Source organism: Anomaloglossus baeobatrachus, chromosome 8, assembly GCF_048569485.1.
Source record: "Anomaloglossus baeobatrachus isolate aAnoBae1 chromosome 8, aAnoBae1.hap1, whole genome shotgun sequence".
Taxonomy (NCBI): Eukaryota; Metazoa; Chordata; class Amphibia; order Anura; family Aromobatidae; genus Anomaloglossus; species Anomaloglossus baeobatrachus.
Genome location: NC_134360.1, coordinates 245,965,939 through 245,987,150, shown reverse-complemented (window position 1 = coordinate 245,987,150; position 21,212 = coordinate 245,965,939). Strand labels below are relative to the sequence as shown.

Here is a 21,212-nt window from a genome sequence, read left to right as displayed (position 1 = left end):
CTATACTGGAAATCCCAACCTGGTGATTCCCAGCCGCCGCCTTACAACAGATGGAACTATATTGTCACCCCTTAGAGTGATGCACGGGGTCTACTGCAGCGCCACCTGGTGGAAAAGGCAATGCTGGCAGTAGCAACCTTCCAATTACCACCCCCCCCTCCCCCCCCCCCGAAAAAAGAACCGAAAAATCAACGCTCGTAAGAACCAAATCAGAGGCCGGGCGCTGGCAACACTTCTGAACTGTCTTGACACTGTGCCCCCCCCCCGCAACATCCCCTCCCCCAAAGAGAATGATGAAATGTTTGGCAGGTGTGATGAAAGGCTCCTGCTGTGACGGTCGTAGTTTGACCCTTTGGATATCAGGGGTCCACATAGACAAGAAAGCAGACAGCTCCTCAAAACGTGAGTGTAAAGAGACGGGAGAGGAACGAGCCTCAGCCAAACCTCTCCCTGACCAACATCATCAGCTTCTTCTTGCCTTTATAGATCTGCTTTAAATTGTCTATAAATTGGGCAAACTGCAGTAAACCGTCCTGGCCCAGGAGGAAGGTCTCCCTGGCTTTGCTGAGAAACTCGATGAACTCTCCGTAATGCCGGGGGCTGATGTGTGTGAGGCGGGAATGAGTGGTGTTAATGTAGGCGCCGACGGCGGCGTCCAGCAATTGGCGCAAGGGTGGTTTGTCTGTGGACATCAGTTTACCAGAATTCCGCCTGCCAGGAATTCCGGCCAATCCCGGAGCCGTGAGCGTGCATCGTCTAAGGATGTCTGACAAGACAGTGGCGCAGTGCACACTTTTCACCACCAGAGGCACTAATGCCGCCAATTCATTCTTCCCCAGGGAGTGGCTGAGGGAGCAGGCCCACAGGACGTCGTTAATGGCAGGGTGCGTGTCCTGGTTGTACGCCAGGTTGAGGTGGCTCATTGCAAGTGAGCAGAGTTTGAACGCTCGCAGTGGATATCCCCGATGCTCCATATAGCGGGCGATAGTGAAGAGCTGTGAGTAGGTCATCCCCCCAGAGGCGGCGTCCACCGCAATTTGGTAGGCCGTCTCGAAAGCCGTGTGATCTTTTTCGCACAAGGTCAGTGCCGACAGGGCGCAGTTTTGTGGGTCTTTCATGGCGCACTGCAGGGCTAAGGTCCTTGCGCAGCTGGCGAGCTCTTCCCGCTGTGCATAGTCCAGGTTTAGTCGCAGGACGGTGCTGTGCGACGTGGCGGCTGCTGCTACGATGCTGGTGGCTTCTGTGGGGGTGAAAAGCGTATACCAGGTCTGGAGGATGCTCACAAGGGCACGGACGCCTGCAGGGAGAGCAAAAAACAAGGTTTTACCAATCACCACTACATACAATGACGAAAGTCTAATATGTATTGGGGCCCCCTAGAGATGACAGCCAGGGGAGGGAAGGATCTGACATGTTCAATTTTACACTGCAGATCGCTTTGTGTTCCAAGAGATGAGTCCCCGCCGGAGATGTCCGACAGCAGCTTTCTCATAGAGGACACGGGAGTGATCAGCGCTCTGGTATATGGAGGAGTCGGACGATACACGTAAGGCTGCTTTCACACATCCGGTTTTTGCAGTGCGGCTCAATCCGGCTCAAAAACCTATGCAATGGATGCGGCGAAAAAAACCAGATCCGTTGCATATGTTTTTCCATGCGGCCCGTCCATTTTTTGACGGATGCGGCTTGATACTGAGCATGCGCAGTGCAAAAAACTGCATCCGGCGGCCGGATGCGTTTTTTGCCGCAGGACGCCGCATCCGGCATCCATAGGTTTGCATTGTAAATCGCGCCGGATTCGGCGGGATGCGGTTTTTTCGCCACACAAAAAAACCGTGCCAGGCAACGTTCCATCCGGCCGCCACATGGGCTAAATATGCCGCATCCGGCAAAAAAATGGACGCAACGCAAGGCCATGCGGCAAAATATGGCGCTAATGCAAGTCTATGCAGAAAAAAAACGCAACTGGCGGCAAAAAAAAGTTGCGTTCTTTCTGCAAAGCGCCGTATTGTGCTGTTCAGCAAAAAACAGATGTGTGAAAGCAGCCTAGCATCATTTAAGAAAAGGAAGTTTGAAAATATGCAAGAAATTCTGGGATCCATGGACCAAGTGATGAAAGTCACGTAAAGACATCAATATAATCGAGGGGTTAGAGGAGGAGAAGGGGGAATGAGGGGAAGAAGGAAATTCTGCCCCTTTTTTCTATCCCACCATAGGATATAGGATGGGCGGGGGGGACGGGATTGTGCGTGATTTGGGTAATACTGTACTTTATCTATTACATTATGTATGGTAGACATTGGAATTGTGTGTTTGTATCATTTTATAAATATTCTGCATGCAGAGTAGAACAGTCGACACTGGGCCGGACCTCCAGCTCTTTCAGGCCATTGCCATGTTCTGCATGCAGAGTAGAACAGTCAACACTGGGCCGGACCTCCAGCTCTTTCAGGACGATGCCATGTTCTGCATGCAGAGTTTAACAGTCAACACTGGGCCGGACCTCCAGCACTTTCAGGCCGATGCCATGTTCTGCATGCAGAGTAAACAGTCGATACTGGGCCGGACCTCCAGCACTTTCAGGCTATTGCCATGTTCTGCATGCAGAGTAGAACAGTCGACACTGGGCCGGACCTCCAGCACTTTCAGGCCATTGCCATGTTCTGCATGCAGAGTAGACAGTCGACACTGGGCCGGACCTCCAGCACTTTCAGGTCAATGCCATGTTCTGCATGCAGAGTAGAACAGTCAACACTGGGCCGGACCTCCAGCACTTTCAGGCCGATGCCATGTTCTGCATGCAGAGTAGACAGTCGACACTGGGCCGGACCTCCAGCACTTTCAGGCCGATGCCATGTTCTGCATGCAGAGTAGACAGTCGACACTGGGCCGGACCTCCAGCACTTTCAGGCCGATGCCCCGATGTACAGATTCTGGTCCCGGCCGCATGTATGGAGTCTGCAATGTGCCGCCCTGTGCATAGTCACCAATAACACTTACCGACTTCCGTGGCACAAGTCACCAGCCACCGCACCATCTCCCTGCGCCTCCAGTTCAGGGTGCTGAGCGTCATCCTCATGACCTGAAGGTGGAGGGAGTCAATGATTTACACGGTTCTTAAAAGGGTTACACCGTATCACTAAATCAGGAAGATTAAATAAATGGCTCCAGCTCTTACCTGCAGCCCGAGCTCCAGGGCGACATTGAGCAGCGTTGTGTCCGAGCTGCTGTCGGCTGGCGTGGCGATCTTAAAGGCGTCCTGTGCCAGCTTAAAGATCAGGGAGGAGGAATGGATATTCCGCTGTATGGCTTCAAGAACAGTGCGGAGTCGCAGCATGTCACCTGTGGAGAGGAGAGAAAGTGTCACGTCTGCATCAATGGGGGGAAACTGACCCCACAGATAAGCCAATGAAGAATGTAGTAGCTATAAGCCCTGGATAGAGGTATAGTACAGGAGAGATTTGTGCTGATAATGGCTTTGGCTTCTTCATCTCTGCAGAAGCTGTAAACCTCTGGCTGTAAATAGGATTGTTTCAATTCACTGACAACAAGCAGCAATCATGAAAAACAACAAACAAAGGAATGCAACAAATGTTAAATGTGTGATTGCTCGGGGCAGCAGGTCTCACCTTTGGCAGCGGTCAGCATGGTGGAGGCCAGCTCGCACTGCTGTGACTCCAGGTGCCCCAGGGTAAACCAGCGGGGATACCGACTCGGCACCACAGACACAATGTGATGAGGGTGGGATACATCGCCTGAGGGGGCACTGCTCTCCAACACCGGGAGCCTGAAGAAGAGAATGACGCCAGCAATGAAGTGACATAATATATGCCAAGTGCACTCACGCCATCCCCTGTAGAGGGACATCTAATCCATACCCTCATATTCTAGACCCCCAGCAATATATCTTACACTGTGTGCAGAATTATTAGGCAAATGAGTATTGTGATCACATGATACTTGTTATACATGTCGTCCTACTCCAAGCTGTATAGGCTGAGAGCCAACTACTAATTAAGTAAATCCGGTGATGTGCATCTCTGTAATGAGGAGGGGTGCGGCGTAATGACATCAGCACCCTATATAAGGGGTGCTTAATTATTAGGCAACTTCCTTTCCTTTGGCAAAAAGGGTCAGAAGAGAGATTGGACAGGCTCTGAAAAGTCCATATTGTGAGATGTCTTGCAGAGGGACGCAGCAGTCTTGAAATTTCCAAACTTTTGAGGTGTGATCACCGAACAATCAAGCGTTATATGGCAAATAGCCAACAGGGTCGCAAGAAGCGTGTTGGGCAAAAAAGGCGCAAAATAACTGCCCATGAATTGAGGAAAATCAAGCGTGAAGCTGCCAAGATGCCATTTGCCACCAGTTTGGCCTATTTCAGAGCTGCAACGTTACTGGAGTATCAAAAAGCACAAGGTGTGCCATACTCAGGAGCATGGCCAAGGTAAGGAAGGCTGAAAACCACCACCTCTGACCAAGAAAGAGAAGATAAAACATCAAGACTGGGCCAAGAAATATCTTAAGTCTGATTTTTCCCAGGTTTTATGGACTGATGAAATGAGAGTGACTCTTGATGAGCCAGATGGATGGGCCAGAGGCTGGATCAGTAAAGGGCAGAGGCCAGCAAGGTGGAGGTGGGTGCTGGTATGGGCTGGGATCATCAAAGATAAACTTGTGGGACCTTTTCGGGTTGAGGATGGAGGAAGCTCAACTCCCAGACCTACTGCCAGTTTCTGGAAGACAACTTCTTCAAGCAGTGGTACAGGAAGAAGTCGCTATCGTTCAAGAAACACATGATTTTCATGCAGGACAATGCTCCATCACATGCATCCAACTACTCCACAGCGTGGCTGGTCAGTAAAGGTCTAAAAGATGAAAAATAATGACATGGCCCCCTTGTTCACCTGATCTGAACCCCATAGAGAACCTGTGGTCCCTCATATAATGTGAGATCTACAGGGAGGGAAAACAATCCACCTCTGGGAGCAGTGTCTGGAGGCTGTGGTGGCTGCTGCATGCAATGTTGATCGTAAACAGATCAAGCAATGACAGAATCTATGGATGGTCGCTGCTGAGTGTCATCAGAAAGAAAGGGGGCGATATTGGGCACTCATTTTTTGGGGTTTTGTTTTTGCATGTAAGAAATGTTTATTTCTAAATTTTGTGCAGTTATATTGGTTTACCTGGTGACAATAAACAAGTGAGATGGGAATAGATTTGGTTTTAATTAAGTTGCCTAATAATTCTGCACACGGTGTATATCCTCATACACCTCTCCCCGCACTTACCTCATAGCCCGAAGAGACAGTTTATAGGCCAAGTCCGCATCGTGGGGCAGCAATGCGGAGAAGAGGTATTTGGCAAACGTGTGCATGGGGACGCTCTCTCGATGGATGACTTCTCCCAGACCGCTGAACGGACCCCCTGAAACAGAAAACTGTGTGAGAAAATAGCATAGCCGGAAACAAGGAATCCGCATATTCCAATATCAGCTGAAGGTCTCAGATCCTGACCCGCACTATTCTCTAGTAATAGAGGAGGGCGCTCTTACCCTCCAGGAGCAGTATGCACTGTTTGCGCAGGGTCTGCACCAGCACAGCATCCAGCTCCAGCTCCTGCAGGCGGGCGATGATCTGCTCCTCGTTGCGGCACACTTTATCCTGTGCATACAGCCCCTCCGGCATCAGCCGCTGCTGCCCCATGCCCATCAGAGCCACCTCCAGTGCCAAGGAAAGGTAGGATTCTCCGTTCTCCATGCAGTCGTTGAGTACACACACGTGTTGGTAGTTCGGGCGCTGAGACTCGGTGCTTTCTGTAAAGAGAGGAGACAATTGAAGCCGCCATGATGAAAAAAAAATAACAAGTGTGTCGGGGGGGGGGGGCAGAGTTCATCCAGCCCTGAGCATGGTCAGCTATGGCGGCACTTCATCAGTCCTCAGCAGACCCTGGTTGTAGGCGTTTTACCATTTCTCACCTGTCACCTCCATGGTATTTTCCTCGTCCACACGGCACGCTTCTGTCAGAGTGGTAAATAGACATCCAACAGGGTCTAGCGGGTGGCCCACCCATCCCTCCAGATTGGTGATCGTGGTTGTGTTTCTCTGAATCAGTTCTGCAAAAATAAGAAGGTCAGAAATGTCTCTCCGGTCGATAAACCCTGGGACACCTGATTCCCAACGACATGTGGAACTCAGTTCTATAGCACATGTGCCATATACTAACCAAAGCCCAGACACACAGTGCCATACACTAACCAAAGCCCCGACACCCAGTGCCATATACTAACCAAACCCCCGACACCCAGTGCCATATACTAACCAAAGCCCAGACACCCAGTGCCATATACTAACCAAAGCCCAGACAGCCAGTGCCATACACTAACCAAAGCCCCGACACCCAGTGCCATACACTAACCAAAGCCCCGACACCCAGTGCCATATACTAACCAAAGCCCAGACACCCAGTGCCATAGACTAACCAAAGCCCAGACATCCAGTGCCATATACTAACCAAAGCCCCGACACCCAGTGCCATATACTAAGCAAAGCCCAGACACACAGTGCCATACACTAACCAAAGCCCCGACACCCAGTGCCATATACTAACCAAAGCCCAGACACCCAGTGCCATACACTAACCAAAGCCCAGACACCCAGTGCCATATACTAACCAAAGCCCCGACACCCAGTGCCATATACTAACCAAAGCCCAGACAGCCAGTGCCATACACTAACGAAAGCCCCGACACCCAGTGCCATACACTAACCAAAGCCCCGACACCCAGTGCCATACACTAACCAAAGCCCCGACACCCAGTGCCATATACTAACCAAAGCCCAGACACCCAGTGCCATATACTAACCAAAGCCCAGACACCCAGTGCCATATACTAACCAAAGCCCAGACACCCAGTGCCATATACTAACCAAAGCCCTGACACCCAGTGCCATACACTAACCAAAGCCCCGACACCCAGTGCCATATACTAACCAAAGCCCTGACACCCAGTGCCATACACTAACCAAAGCCCAGACACCCAGTGCCATATACTAACCAAAGCCCAGACACCCAGTGCCATATACTAACCAAAGCCCAGACACCTAGTGCCATACACTAACCAAAGCCCCGACACCCAGTGCCATACACTAACCAAAGCCCCGACACCCAGTGCCATACACTAACCAAAGCCCAGACACCCAGTGCCATATACTAACCAAAGCCCAGACACCCAGTGCCATACACTAACCAAAGCCCAGACACCCAGTGCCATACACTAACCAAAGCCCAGACACCCAGTGCCATATACTAACCAAAGCCCAGACACCCAGTGCCATATACTAACCAAAGCCCAGACACCCAGTGCCATATACTAACCAAAGCCCAGACACCCAGTGCCATATACTAACCAAAGCCCAGACACCCAGTGCCATATACTAACCAAAGCCCAGACACCCAGTGCCATAGACTAACCAAAGCCCAGACACCCAGTGCCATACACTAACCAAAGCCCAGACACCCAGTGCCATATACTAACCAAACCCCCGACACCCAGTGCCATAAATGTATCCCAGTTGCAATGTGTCACGTATCCGATTCTTGTTCCCGAGCAGCCCAATACAAATAAGCGATGCACCGGCGGCAATGATCAGCGTCACTAACCTTTCTTCTGCTGCTTGTAGATCTCCAGCTGACGCTGCTGCTGTAATCGCAATGTGCTGATTATGGCGACTGCCAGGCGTAACGCTTCTTTGGGATAGCCGTGGGATCGCAGGGCGTCAACTCTTGCACACGCTGTAGGAACATGTTCTAGATAAAAACAAAAAAAATCATACAATGCAGGCATACAGTGTTACACCATTGCTGAAAATCACTAATATCGTGTATATTTCCCCAAAATCAATAGGTATTTAGATTGGGGGAAGTATTTTTAAGTCTATGGTCGGCAGAACAAGACGCCTGCTCTGTAATGCCACGTCCTGGTGGCAGGAGCTTGTAGGTGCACTACATGGCAGCACTATAGCCTCCCCTGCACCGATGTGACAGGCTCCATACTCACCCAGCCACAGGGGCTGTCCTTGGGAGTTGAAGAGCAGGCTCTCGCCGTCCCTCTGGCAGGCAGGCGACAGGTAGAAGTCACTGCTGATTATCCTCTGCAGGTGACTGTCCTGCCAGTGCAAGTCGCACGCTTCAATTGCACGGGTGAACACGGTCCTCCTCGGACGCACCAAAGAGTCTACAAGTAAAGAGAGAAGACACAGATATAATTCACTGCTGCAAAATAAATCTGTATAATATGGCAGATCCTGACAAATTCATGTTTATAGGCCTGATGGATATCTCGCCTGATATGAGGTTACTAACGGACTGACAGCTGGCTCAGCATTAGCGCTGGCTGTCAGTCAGTGTTGGAGGAGCGTACTGAGTAGTGACTGAAGCTGCGCCGGCACCACACCGCTGTGGCTAAAAGCCAGAGGCTGCTGGGAGGAATAAAGTTAATTTCCTCCCGGCAGCGGGGCTCTCGGTGCCGGGCAGCTTCAGAACACTACTAACCTGCAGATAACCCCATATCTGCAGGTTAATAGCATTTTTTGTTACCTGAAAGGTTATTTTTAATGACTTTGCAATTTTGTTACTAGACCAAATAATTTTCGTACAACTATGACCGTCTCGTTTATTAATTCTGCACCTACAAATACCCCGTTATTGCTGGATCTCAGGAATTTTACTGAAATACAAAACAAAATAATATAAAGTAACAAAAAGAGGTATAAATATCATTACTTACAGCAAAGATGGAGCTGCAGCTGTACACTACCTAGGCCAAAAACTACTACTCCAGGAGGATACAGCTAAGCCCCTACTAGGTGGAGGCATCACAGGTGCAGGAGGAGGAAATCACACACACGCTTCCAAAATATGGAGGGGGCGATTGCTGGATGGTAAAACTGCACACTAGTGGCTTGCATAGAGCGCTGTTCACACATGTAGACGCACAGTCACAAACCCGCAGCCTATTAGGAGACGCCCATACTATGCGATCAGGTGGGCTGCCAAGCCGTACCCCAACTGTGCATCATACAGGGACAGGAACTCTAATATGCAAGGCCTAACAAAAGGAGTTCCTGTCCCTGTATAGTGTACAGATAGAGTATGGCTTGGCAGCCCGCCTGATCTAATAGTATGGGCGTCACCTAATAGGCTGCGGGCTTGTGACTGTGCGTCTGCTTGTGTGAACAGCGCTCTATGAAAGCCACTAGTGTGCAGTTTTACCATCCAGCAATCGCCCCCTCCATGTTTTGGAAGTGTGTGTGTGATTTTTGGCCTAGGTAGTGTACAGCTGCAGCTCCATCTTTGCTGTAAGTAATGAAATACAAAATAAAGCAATATATAGAGATGCTGCATTAAGTAATTAATCCTGTCTTATAGTTGTGACTAAGGCTGTTTTCACACATCCGGTTTTGGCCGTGCTGCACAATAGGGGCGTTTTGCTGAAAAAACGTTTTTTTTGTTGCCGCCGGTTGCGTTTTTTCCTGCATAGACTTGCATTAGCGCCCTATTGTGCCGCATGGCCTTGCGTTGTGTACGGTTTTTGCCGGATGCGGCATATTTAGCCCATGCGGCAGCCGGATGGAATGTTGCCTGGCTCGTTTTTTTGTGCGGCGAAAAAACTGCATCCGGCTGATGCGGAGCAATTTCTAATGCATGCCTATGGACGCCGGATGCGGCACAAACCGCATCCGGCCGCCGCATGTGTTTTTTTTGCACTGCGCATGCACAGTATCCAGCCGCAACCGCCAAAAACCGGACGGGCCGCATGTAAAAACTTATGCAACAGATCCGGGTTTTTTGCCGCATCCGATGCATAGGTTTTTTGAACCGGATTGAGACGCACTGCAAAAACCGGATGTGTGAAAGCAGCCTAAGGGCGGCTTTGCACGTTGCGATATTGCACGTGTGATGTCGGTGGGGTCAAATCGAAAGTGACGCACATCCGGCGTCGCAGTCGATATCGCAACGTGTAAATCCTTTTTGATACGATGAACGAGCGCAAAAGCGTCGTTATCGTATCATCGCTGCAGCCTCCGACATTTCCATAATGCCGGTACAGCGACAGGTACGATGATGTTCCTCGCTCCTGCGGCAGCACACATCGCTGTGTATGAAGCCGCAGGAGCGAGGAACTTCACCTTACCTGCCGCCGGCTGCAATGAGAAGGACGGAGGTGGGCGGGATGTTTACATCCTGCTCATCTCCGCCCCTCCGCTTCAATTGGCCGCCTGCCGTGTGACGTCGCTGTGACGCCGCACGACCCGCCCCCTTAGGAAGGAGGCGGGTCGCCGGCCAGAGGGACGTCGCACGGCAGGTATGTGCGTGTAAAGCTGCCATAGCGATAATAATCGCTACGGCAGCTTTCACTATATATCGAACGTGCGACGGGGGCGGGACTATCGCTGCAGCATCGGTAACACATTGTTACCGATGTTGCAACGTGCAAAGCCCGCCCAAGGCTACTTTCACACATCAGTTTGTTGGCATTAGGCACAATCCAGCGTGTGCCTGATACAACAGATCTGGTGCAAAATATGCAAAAACAGATGCGTACACCGGATCCAACAAAAAAACAGATCCGGCACATCCGTTTTTGCATCCGTTTCGTCCGTTTTTTTGCCGGATCAGTTTTTTTACAATAAATTTGAGCATGCTCAGTTTAATAAAACGGATCCAGCGGCCGCATCCGTTTTTTTGCTGCATTATGCCGGATCCGGCGTCCATAGACTTCCATTGTAAATGACGCCATATCGCGCCGGATTCGGCGCAACGCGTTTTTTTTTTGTCAGAGACAAAAAATGTTACAAGAGACGTTCCATCCGGCCGCTGCATTAGCCAATTACGCCGCATCCGGCAAAAGCCGGATGCAACGCAATGCCATCCAGCACAATTCGGCGGTAATACAAATCAATGGGGATAAAATGGATCCGGCGCCGGATCCGTTTTTTTCTGGATTGTGCCTGATGGGAAAAAACTGATGTGTGAAGGTAGCCTAACAGGAAAGTGCGTCAGCAGCGACTCTCACGTCTTCTGCCTTTGGTTACAGAACAGGAATAAGTTTTGTCTGAGTGGAAGAGTTAAACAGAAGAAAACTCTACGGGGAAGTAAATGCTGAGCTTTAATCAACCTCCTGTCCTCCTAGCAAGAGCGCGGCACGCAGGGCAATCAGGACAAGTGCGTCTGACGAGGCCTCAGACATTGATTTGTGCGGCTCATCAGATGATTGGGGGGAGGATGAGATTGCTGAGGTCACAAAAGAGCTCTTAGGAAAAAAAGAGAAAAAAAAACTCTGCAGGTTTATTAAGCGCCGCACTTCACTTCTTGCACGATGTGAAAAACATCTGGAGACACGGGAGAAGACCACAGGTGGTCGCAGGAGGATTCTGCAGGAAACAAGCTGCAGATGAGCGGTCTGCAACCTGCAGCTCTCCACCTGCGGTGACACCACAACTGCCAGCATGCACGGACAGCCTGCAGTGACACCACAACTGCCAGCATGCCCGGACAGCCTGCAGTGACACCACAACTCCCAGCATGCCCGGACAGCCTGCAGTGACACCACAACTGCCAGCATGCCCGGACAGCCTGCAGTGACACCACAACTCCCAGCATGCCCGGACAGCCTGCAGTGACACCACAACTCCCAGCATGCCCGGACAGCCTGCAGTGACACCACAACTCCCAGCATGCCCGGACAGCCTGCAGTGACACCACAACTGCCAGCATGCCCGGACAGCCTGCAGTGACACCACAACTCCCAGCATGCCCGGACAGCCTGCAGTGACACCACAACTCCCAGCATGCCCGGACAGCCTGCAGTGACACCACAACTCCCAGCATGCCCGGACAGCCTGCAGTGACACCACAACTGCCAGCATGCCCGGACAGCCTGCAGTGACACCACAACTGCCAGCATGCCCGGACAGCCTGCAGTGACACCACAACTCCCAGCATGCCCGGACAGCCTGCAGTGACACCACAACTGCCAGCATGCCCGGACAGCCTGCAGTGACACCACAACTCCCAGCATGCCCGGACAGCCTGCAGTGGTGGCTTCATTGTGTCAGTGGAGGCTCATCCTCATGGAGGTTGTAGTGGAGGAGTAACAAGCTGCAGAACTTTCTATAAGTAGGAAGTTGAAATTTTAGTTTTGTGTTAGTTTTCTGCAGCGTCCTGTGGCCTTACCGTGGCCGTTGCTTTGAGGGAGGGCGTTGGTGATGTTAGGTAGGTCGTTGCCATAATTTCCATCCTCCAGAGGACACACGTCCATGTCGTTCCACTTCTTCAGCTGTCGCAGCCAGCAGGCTTTCTCCTCATGTTTGCAGTGGGGGTTCAGGACGATGCAGACCCAGAGCGCCCCTAAAGAGGGACCCAAACAAGAGGACTGTGAGATAAACATAGAAGAACTGCTAATCATCCCCCCGGTCACAGCACAGATGCCAGCTGATCGGGGGTCTTCAGGGTCCTATAAACATAGCTAGTGGCAAAGGTTCGGCTATGTGCGCACGCTGCGGATCTGCCGCAGAAAATGTGTCTAAAGGGGGCTTTACACGCTACGACATCGCTCAAGCGATCTCGTTGGGGTCACGGAATTGGTGACGCACATTCGGCCGCATTAGCGATGTTGCTGTGTGTGACACCTATAAGCGATTTTGCATCGTCGCAAAAACGTGCAAAATCGCTCATCGGTGACATGGGGGTCCCTTCTCAAATATCGTTACTGCAGCAGTAACAAAGTTGTTCCTCGTTCCTGCGGCAGCACACATTGCTCCGTCTGACACCGCAGGAACGAGGAAGCTCTCCTTACCTGCGTCCCGGCCGCAATGCGGAAGGAAGGAGGTGGGTGGGATGTTACGTCCCGCTCATCTCTGCCCCTCCGCTTCTATTGGGCGGCGGTTCAGTGACGCTGCTGTTACGTCGCTGTGACGCTGAACGAACCGCCCCCTTAGAAAGTGACGGCTCTGGGCGATGTTGTGCGGCACGGGCAGCGATTTGCCCGTGTCGCACAACAGATGGGGGCGGGTACCCACACTAGCGATATCAGTACCGATATCGCAGCGTGTAAAGCGGCTTTTACATTGCTGCAGTCATTCCCAGCAAAACCTATGGGGATAAAAAAAAAAATGCTGTGCGCACACTGTTTTTTTATACCTGCGGATTTACCCGCGGAATTTCCGCTGCGGAATTAATGTTTATGCCACTTCTTTTCTGCAGGTCCCTGCGGTTTTTGCTATAGATAGTGGTAAAAAACTGCAGGGACCAACCCGCGGAAAAACAGCGGCAAGTACGCGGGTGCGTTATTCTGCCAGAGGATGCGGATTTTTCTTAAGAAAACGCCATTTTCTAGTGCGCACATGGCCTTAAGCAGCGGCAGATATGGAGGAGCAAAGAACTGAACACGGTGGAAAACAACACAAAATAATGGCCTGTCGTCTGAACGATGCTTCTGCAGCCATCCGAGCCGACTCTGGTCCCCGTCACACATCCATGTCTCCGGTACGTGTGACGTCCGTTTTCACACTTACTGGAGACACGGGCACACATAGACCCATTAAAATCAATGAGTTTGTGCACATGTGCATGTTTTCCCATAGATTGTGTGGAGCATACGTGTGTCCGTGTGCTCCACACGGCAACATGTTCGTTTTTCTCCGGCAGCATGGATGTCACACGGACCGCACACTGATGTGGTCCGTGTGACATCAGTGTGACACGTACCGGTGAAATACACGTGTTTGAGAAATAAAATGCTTTTCTATACTCCCCTGTCTCCAGTGCTGCTGTCACTTGCTTCTGACCCCCGCTCATTATGCTCATTGCATATGCCCTGCACCGAGGACCAGAAGCAGCAGCAGCGCCGGAGACAGCAGCACCATGGACAGGTAAGTATAGAAGTTCATACTGTCCGTGTGCTATGTGGATGTCACACGGATAGCACACTGACAGCACATGCTGAACACACACGGGCGCACATACACACCTACACCACGGACCGTGCAAAAGAGGTCTAAGAAAGCCACTGACTGACCCATCGGTCAAACATGTGCGATGATCTCTTCCCACCACGTTGGCCGGCGCCCAATTACACATTGGTGGCGTCAGCTGACATTACTCTAGTGTGTATGGGGGCCTTTAGTTCATTCCTCGTTTTCTTCCCCATGAGATGACGGGCAGGTGAATGGTCAGCTATAGGGCACTGAAAACAACCATCATGGCAGCCGTACTTACCAAGCTCATCCCACAGCTGTCGGCACTTGTCCGTCATCCCTGTTCCCTGCTGTCTCCACAGTGCCAGCCGGGGGTCTGCCATGAACTGCTCTGTAATTAGGGTCAGCATGCGGGCACCGTTGGAGTCCCTCATCCGCAGCATCTCTCTCACCTGTGGGACGGGGTACAATGGGGTCATCACAGAATCACCGGATCTGGCGTTGGCCTGGCGTATCTGGTTATGCCGTGTAATGGACTCGTACCTTAGCAAACATGGAGTTGAGCTGCTTCCCGGAGCTGTAATATCCTCCCTGAGAGAGGAAGAGCTTCACCTGCTCCCGGACCTGCTCTTCGTCCAGATGCCAGCAGTTCTCGTCGTTGATGCTGGCTCCGGCGGTGGGATCGGGGGCACCTGTAGGAAGAGGTCAGAGTGAGTAGGACATGCCGGGGCACCGGTGGGCGGTATCCTCTCTGTATAGGGGGGCATTACCGTGCACTTGGTTGATTTCCGAGTTGGAGGACAGGATCTCGTCGGCCAGCTTCTGGGCGGTGGGAAGCACTTCCGTGTGGTGCGCCGTGATCAGGTACTGCACGAACTTCTGCAGCTGGTCTCTGTTCATCTGGAAGAGGGTTTCTGAGATGGGAAGACGCAGTTTGACCTGGTCTGGTTTGCGGATTCGGTACAGCGAGAGCGCCACCACGTGGGCGCAGTAGAAAATGTCCCTGTTGCCGCAACCACAGGTCACCGAGGTGATTTTACAGCGGTCAAAACTGATGGCCACTTTGTAGGTGGCTTCCGGCTCCGACTGTGTAGCTGGCTCCGTCACCGTGCCGCTGAGGTGGAAGCCTAGAAGCAGAAGAAAAGACGACGTTAGAACTTTACACGGACATTCCTGTATTTACAGATCCAGCTCCAGACCCCCATACATATAAGCTCGGCCGACAGTCTGATTGTATGGGGGGCTTCAGATTGTCACCGACGGATGATGTCGGGGGAGGTAAGGATCCGAAAGGTCCGAATTCGGACTGCGGCTCTATTTGTATTGGCTATTGGTCATTATCGTGGCCGCAGCGGAGGTTTCTCTGCAGTGATGGATAGGGGACACCACATCGCCCATCTGCAGGCACAAGGCAACAATCACCGCCAAAAATAATTTCCTCTACTGAGAAAAGAAAAAAGGAAAATAGCGAGGCCGGGCCTGAAACCTTGAGGGAGTCCAAACGGAAATTGGGAGGGGTGATGAGGATGTACTGACGGGCTCGGCCTGGAGATAATGATAATCAATGCAGTGCGGATGATAATGGCCGGGGGCAGGGGCTCGCTCAATAGCACATGTAGCTTGGTGGCAGCCGCCTGGCATTGGGAAGAGAACCACATCCAGTCACCGACCGACACGACTAATTCTGGGATATGGCTGCGATTCATATACAGTGGTCATGGAAGGGTTAATTACCCCCTCCTGAGGCCAGGACGCAGCACTCCGCTGTGACTTTCCCAATGAAAGGGTGCACGTCGCGGGGTAACGATGGAGGGTTATATTTGGAGGCTGCCCCTGCTACTTCCCTGCCACCGGCCATGCACAGCCCCACAATGATAAAGTCTCTGTTAACCCCTTGCATGTCTGTGGTCGATGACTGCCAATGAGAGAGAAAACGAAAAAACGCTAAACGACACCGCCGTGAGGTCAGTATGTGCAAATTCACGTCCGCCGCCCGCAGATAGGACAGGAGTAGTGGTCCGGCTTTCCTAGACCCCTTAAGGGAGAGGAATGCGCTACACTGCCAATCTGATAATCAGGACCCTCAGAAAGCTGGGTGATCACCCTCCATGTACTACAACAGTGGCCAGATCCCCTGAAAAAGATGGAGCCATGGACCCCTGCACTGGACACACTGGATATCAGATACACACTGACACTGCAGATCAGATACACACTGACACTGCAGATCACATACACACTGACACTGCAGATCACATACACACTGACACTGCAGATCACATACACACTGACACTGCAGATCAGATACACACTGACACTGCAAATCACATACACACTGACACTGCAGATCAGATACACACTGACACTGCAGATCAGATACACACTGACACTGCAGATCACATACACACTGACACTGCAGATCAGATACACACTGACACTGCAAATCACATACACACTGACACTGCAGATCAGATACACACTGACACTGCAGATCAGATACACACTGACACTGCAGATCACATACACACTGACACTGCAGATCACATACACACTGACACTGCAGATCAGATACACACTGACACTGCAAATCACATACACACTGACACTGCAGATCAGATACACACTGACACTGCAGATCAGATACACACTGACACTGCAGATCACATACACACTGACACTGCAGATCACATACACACTGACACTGCAGATCAGATACACACTGACACTGCAAATCACATACACACTGACACTGCAGATCAGATACACACTGACACTGCAGATCAGATACACACTAACACTGCAGATCAGATACACACTGCCACTGCAGATCAGATATACACTGACACTGCAGATCACATACACACTGACACTGCAGATCAGATACACACTGACACTGCAGATCAGATACACACTGCCACTGCAGATCAGATACACACTGCCACTGCAGATCAGATATACACTGACACTGCAGATCACATACACACTGACACTGCAGATCACATACACACTGACACTGCAGATCACATACACACTGACACTGCAGATCAGATACACACTGCAGATCACAACACACTGCCACTGCAGATCAGATACACACTGACACTGCAGATGAGATACACACTGACACTGCAGATCAGATACACACTGCAGATCAGATACACAATGCAGATCACATACACACTGACACTGCAGATCACATACACACTGCAGATCACATACACACTGCAGATCACATACACACTGCAGATCACATACACACTGCCACTGCAGATCAGATACACACTGCCACTGCAGATCAGATACACACTGCCACTGCAGATCAGATACACACTGCCACTGCAGATCAGATACACACTGCCACTGCAGATCAGATACACACTGCCACTGCAGATCAGATATACACTGACACTGCAGATCACATACACACTGACACTGCAGATCAGATACACACTGACACTGCAGATCACATACACACTGCCACTGCAGATCAGATACACACTGCAGATCACAACACACTGCCACTGCAGATCAGATACACACTGCCACTGCAGATCAGATACACACTACCACTGCAGATCAGATATACACTGACACTGCAGATCAGATATACACTGACACTGCAGATCAGATATACACTGACACACTGCAGATCAGATACACACTGCAGATCACATACACACTGACACTGCAGATCAGATACACACTGCAGATCACATACACACTGCCACTGCAGATCACATACACACTGACACACTGCCGATCAGATACACACTGCCAATCAGATACACACTGCCACTGCAGATCAGATACACACTGCAAATTAGATAACCCTAACAAAGCTGATTAGCTACACCCTGACAACTGCAGATCAGATACACATTTACACTGTAGATGAGATACACACAGGCACTCTGCAGATTAGATGCAAACTGGCAGAATGCAGATCAGATACACCCTGAAGGTTTGGTACAAACTGTTGGATCGATAAAAAGTGACACACTGCTAGTTAGATACGAATAGGCACACTTTTGGATTAGGTACAGCCGAAAGATTAGATACACAAAAATGGCTAATCAGATATATTGCTGCAGGTTAGATACACTTAGATATCCTGCTGCTGGCTAGGTCAGCTACACAGTGATGTTCTTTTGATCAAATTCACTGATAATCAGATACATATATCGCCTGATCAGATACACTGCTGATCAGATACATATATCTCCTGATCAGATACACTGCTGATCAGATACATATATCTCCTGATCAGATACACTGCTGATCAGACACACATAGATATACTCCTAATAAGATACGCAGACACACTGCTGATCAGATACACTGTTTATCAGATACATATAGATTAGATACCGCACGGTTCACATCCCGGTCACCGCTTCATTAACTGTGTTTAAACAAGCAGTAGGAAAACATATTAGTTTCTGAACTTTTGGAGGCATGTGAAGAATGGAGAGGGGCTTTGTTCCAGTAATCTCCCTGGGCAGGGTGAAGAATGCACCCCTTCAGTGCCAGGCACACGTCACCGTCCTCCAGCTGCGGCGCTCCAGGCAGACGGACACAATGCAGGGTCTCAGGGCTGGAGAGTAGGGGGCAGGAGGAATGAGACCCTTCTCTGTGACATATGATAACCGGCCTGGAACAGTCGATAATTAGGAAAGGTCATAAAATCAGATAATTAAAGGGCCATTCCAGGAGGCCCCACATTCCTGACTGATGATTATCACATTTATAATTTATACATCTATACATCCTACTTAGTTACTGTCACAAACCACCGGGGGGTCACTCAGAAATTCCCCCGCGCTGGCTACCAGTACGTCACAATCGGGGGGTAACAAGTGGGGGTCACCCCTACTTTATACCTCCCGACCGACAGACAGAGCACGTGACGCGCTCTCTAGCGCCCCTCTTATAGTCAGGCCAATTATGGAATTGCCCGACAATAAGCAAGGAGGCCACTATACTACTTATGCCGATTATTGAAGGGTCCCCGGTGAGAGTAAGGTATATATTCCCCCGACCTCCGCGGGCGGAATATATAAAATCTCCCCGAATCTCACTGGCCTCCCCACAATAATCCTTGGCACAACTCGCTGCCACCAACCGCTTCACGGTAACTATTAGCCGAACACACAGACGTGGGATTCAAGATCGAGATAACAGAACAGCCCAAGATTAATTATATAATTTAATCGCCTAAAGCACACTAGAAACTACAATATATACAATAGGGAATCTACAGAATATACATATGTCAGAGTACAGTTACAGATAAAGCATGGTTTACAACAGGTATGCAATTCAATCAGTTACCTTGTGCGTCTGGCCACAGGGGGGCGCTGTAGACCAGGTTTCCAGGAACTCTCTCACAGGTCTGTCCCAACCAGGCCCCCGAGCAGAAGAACGCTGGAAAATGGCCGAAGTAGGGTTATCAACCTGGGCAGATCCAGGTCCCCTCCTACCTTAGTGACCTCACAGGGAAGCACTGCCACTCCCCCTGCATGGATCAGAATTATCCAGCCAAGGGGATATTGGCCATAACTTTGCCTGGGAGCGTCGTAGGCGGACGCCAATGCTCTCATTGTGACAGTTATGAATTTAGCTACAGAACGAGGGGACTCATGACCTGTCTGCCAGTTCCCCATTGGCTGATATCACGCCTGGGGCATTTCCCAATGTCCTGCTCCCATAAAAAGGGTGTGCCGGTATCGTCCACATGCGGAGACACCATTTTTATGGTTGCCATATTTATCGGAAATATGGCTTGCGAGATATGAACCATTTTTTACTGGAGTCGTTCTGTCTGGCTATTTCCATAGCCTTGCTAACTAGCTAGCAGCCCCCACTACAGGGTGACGGCAGGGAGTCATCCTGTGTCCATTGTCCCTAAGCCACCTCATTTCCATATCACAGGACATGGCCATGGATTTGTTGCTAAACCAGTTGTGTGAAGGGAAGGGGGTAGTGACACCAGGAGAGGGCTTCCTGACATGACTTGAATGTCATGATTTATCGTCATATCTCCGGATTTACCTCACACCTCCCCCCTTTTGAGGGCGCTAGGGGGCAGCACACTCCGGTGTTCCCCCGTGCGCCCGTCCGCGACCTCTCCTTGTCGGGACAGCCCGTCTGCGTTACCGTGGTCACGGCCCCTTTTGTGGCGAATGGTGAAGTTGTATTGCTGGAGCGCAAGGCTCCATCGCAACAATCGCCCATTCGTCCCAGAGACGGTGTGCAACCAGCTGAGGGGATTGTGGTCCGTCTCCACGATGAAGTGGCGCCCGTATAGATAGGGTTGCAGACGCTGCAGGGCCCACACTATGGCCAGGCACTCCTTCTCCATCGTGGAATAGGCAACTTCCCTTGGTAACAGCTTCCTGCTCAGGTACAAGACTGGGTGCTCTTGGCTCGCAGAGTCCACCTGGCTGAGCACCGCACCGAGGCCGAAGTCACTGGCGTCGGTCTGTACTACAAACGGCCGCGTGAAGTCGGCTGCCTGTAGCACGGGCGGGCTGGACAGGGCGTCCTTTAGGGCCCGGAAGGCTGTCTCGCAGTCCATTGTCCAATCGACTGCAGAGGGCAGCTTCTTCTTGGTGAGGTCCGTCAAGGGCTTTGCCAGGCTACTATAGCATGGAACAAACCTCCTATAGTACCCAGCGGTCCCCAAGAAGGACATCACCTGCTTCTTGGTCCTGGGGGTGGGCCAGGATGCGATGGCTTCCACTTTCTCAGGCTCGGGCTTCAGTGTTCTCCCACCTACCCGGTGACCGAGGTACTGGACCTCGCTCATGGCCAGCTGACACTTTCCCGGCTTGATGGTCAAACCTGCCCGGTGGATCCGCCTGAGCACCTGTGCTAGATGCTCTAGGTGGTCCTCCCAGGTGGGACTGAAGACGGCAATGTCATCCAGGTACGCGGCCGCGTACCCTTCAAGTCCCTTGAGCAGGGTGTTGACCATCCGCTGGAAAGTGGCAGGGGCATTCCTCATCCCGAATGGCATCACCGTGGACTCGTACAGTCCAAATGGGGTAATAAAGGCAGAGCGTTCCCTGGCCTTGCGAGTCAGGGGGATCTGCCAATATCCCCGGCTCAGATCCATGATGGTCAGGTACTGAGCCCCGGCCAACTGATCGAGCAGGTCATCGATGCGTGGCATTGGGTACGCATCGGCGACCGTGACAGCATTGAGCCCCCTGTAGTCCACGCAGAACCGAG

The 21,212-nt window shown here is 51.1% G+C and overlaps 1 protein-coding gene across 1 annotated transcript in view; it reads right to left on the bottom strand.

The window, feature by feature from the left end:
• Positions 1 to 286: 286 nt before the first annotated feature.
• ZSWIM5 (zinc finger SWIM-type containing 5) overlaps positions 287 to 21,212 on the bottom strand; it is a 95,232-nt gene continuing 74,306 nt past the window's right edge. The window contains exons 2-14 of the mRNA XM_075321187.1: positions 14,750 to 15,106; positions 14,523 to 14,671; positions 14,281 to 14,431; positions 12,238 to 12,411; positions 8,060 to 8,236; positions 7,663 to 7,809; positions 5,978 to 6,115; positions 5,555 to 5,815; positions 5,292 to 5,427; positions 3,630 to 3,787; positions 3,179 to 3,342; positions 3,001 to 3,082; positions 287 to 1,297 (exon numbers count right to left, since the gene is read on the bottom strand). Of these exons, the coding sequence (XP_075177302.1) occupies positions 435 to 1,297; positions 3,001 to 3,082; positions 3,179 to 3,342; positions 3,630 to 3,787; positions 5,292 to 5,427; positions 5,555 to 5,815; positions 5,978 to 6,115; positions 7,663 to 7,809; positions 8,060 to 8,236; positions 12,238 to 12,411; positions 14,281 to 14,431; positions 14,523 to 14,671; positions 14,750 to 15,106 (2,957 nt within the window). The 3' untranslated portion in view covers positions 287 to 434. The remainder of the gene's footprint in view (positions 1,298 to 3,000; positions 3,083 to 3,178; positions 3,343 to 3,629; positions 3,788 to 5,291; positions 5,428 to 5,554; positions 5,816 to 5,977; positions 6,116 to 7,662; positions 7,810 to 8,059; positions 8,237 to 12,237; positions 12,412 to 14,280; positions 14,432 to 14,522; positions 14,672 to 14,749; positions 15,107 to 21,212) is intronic.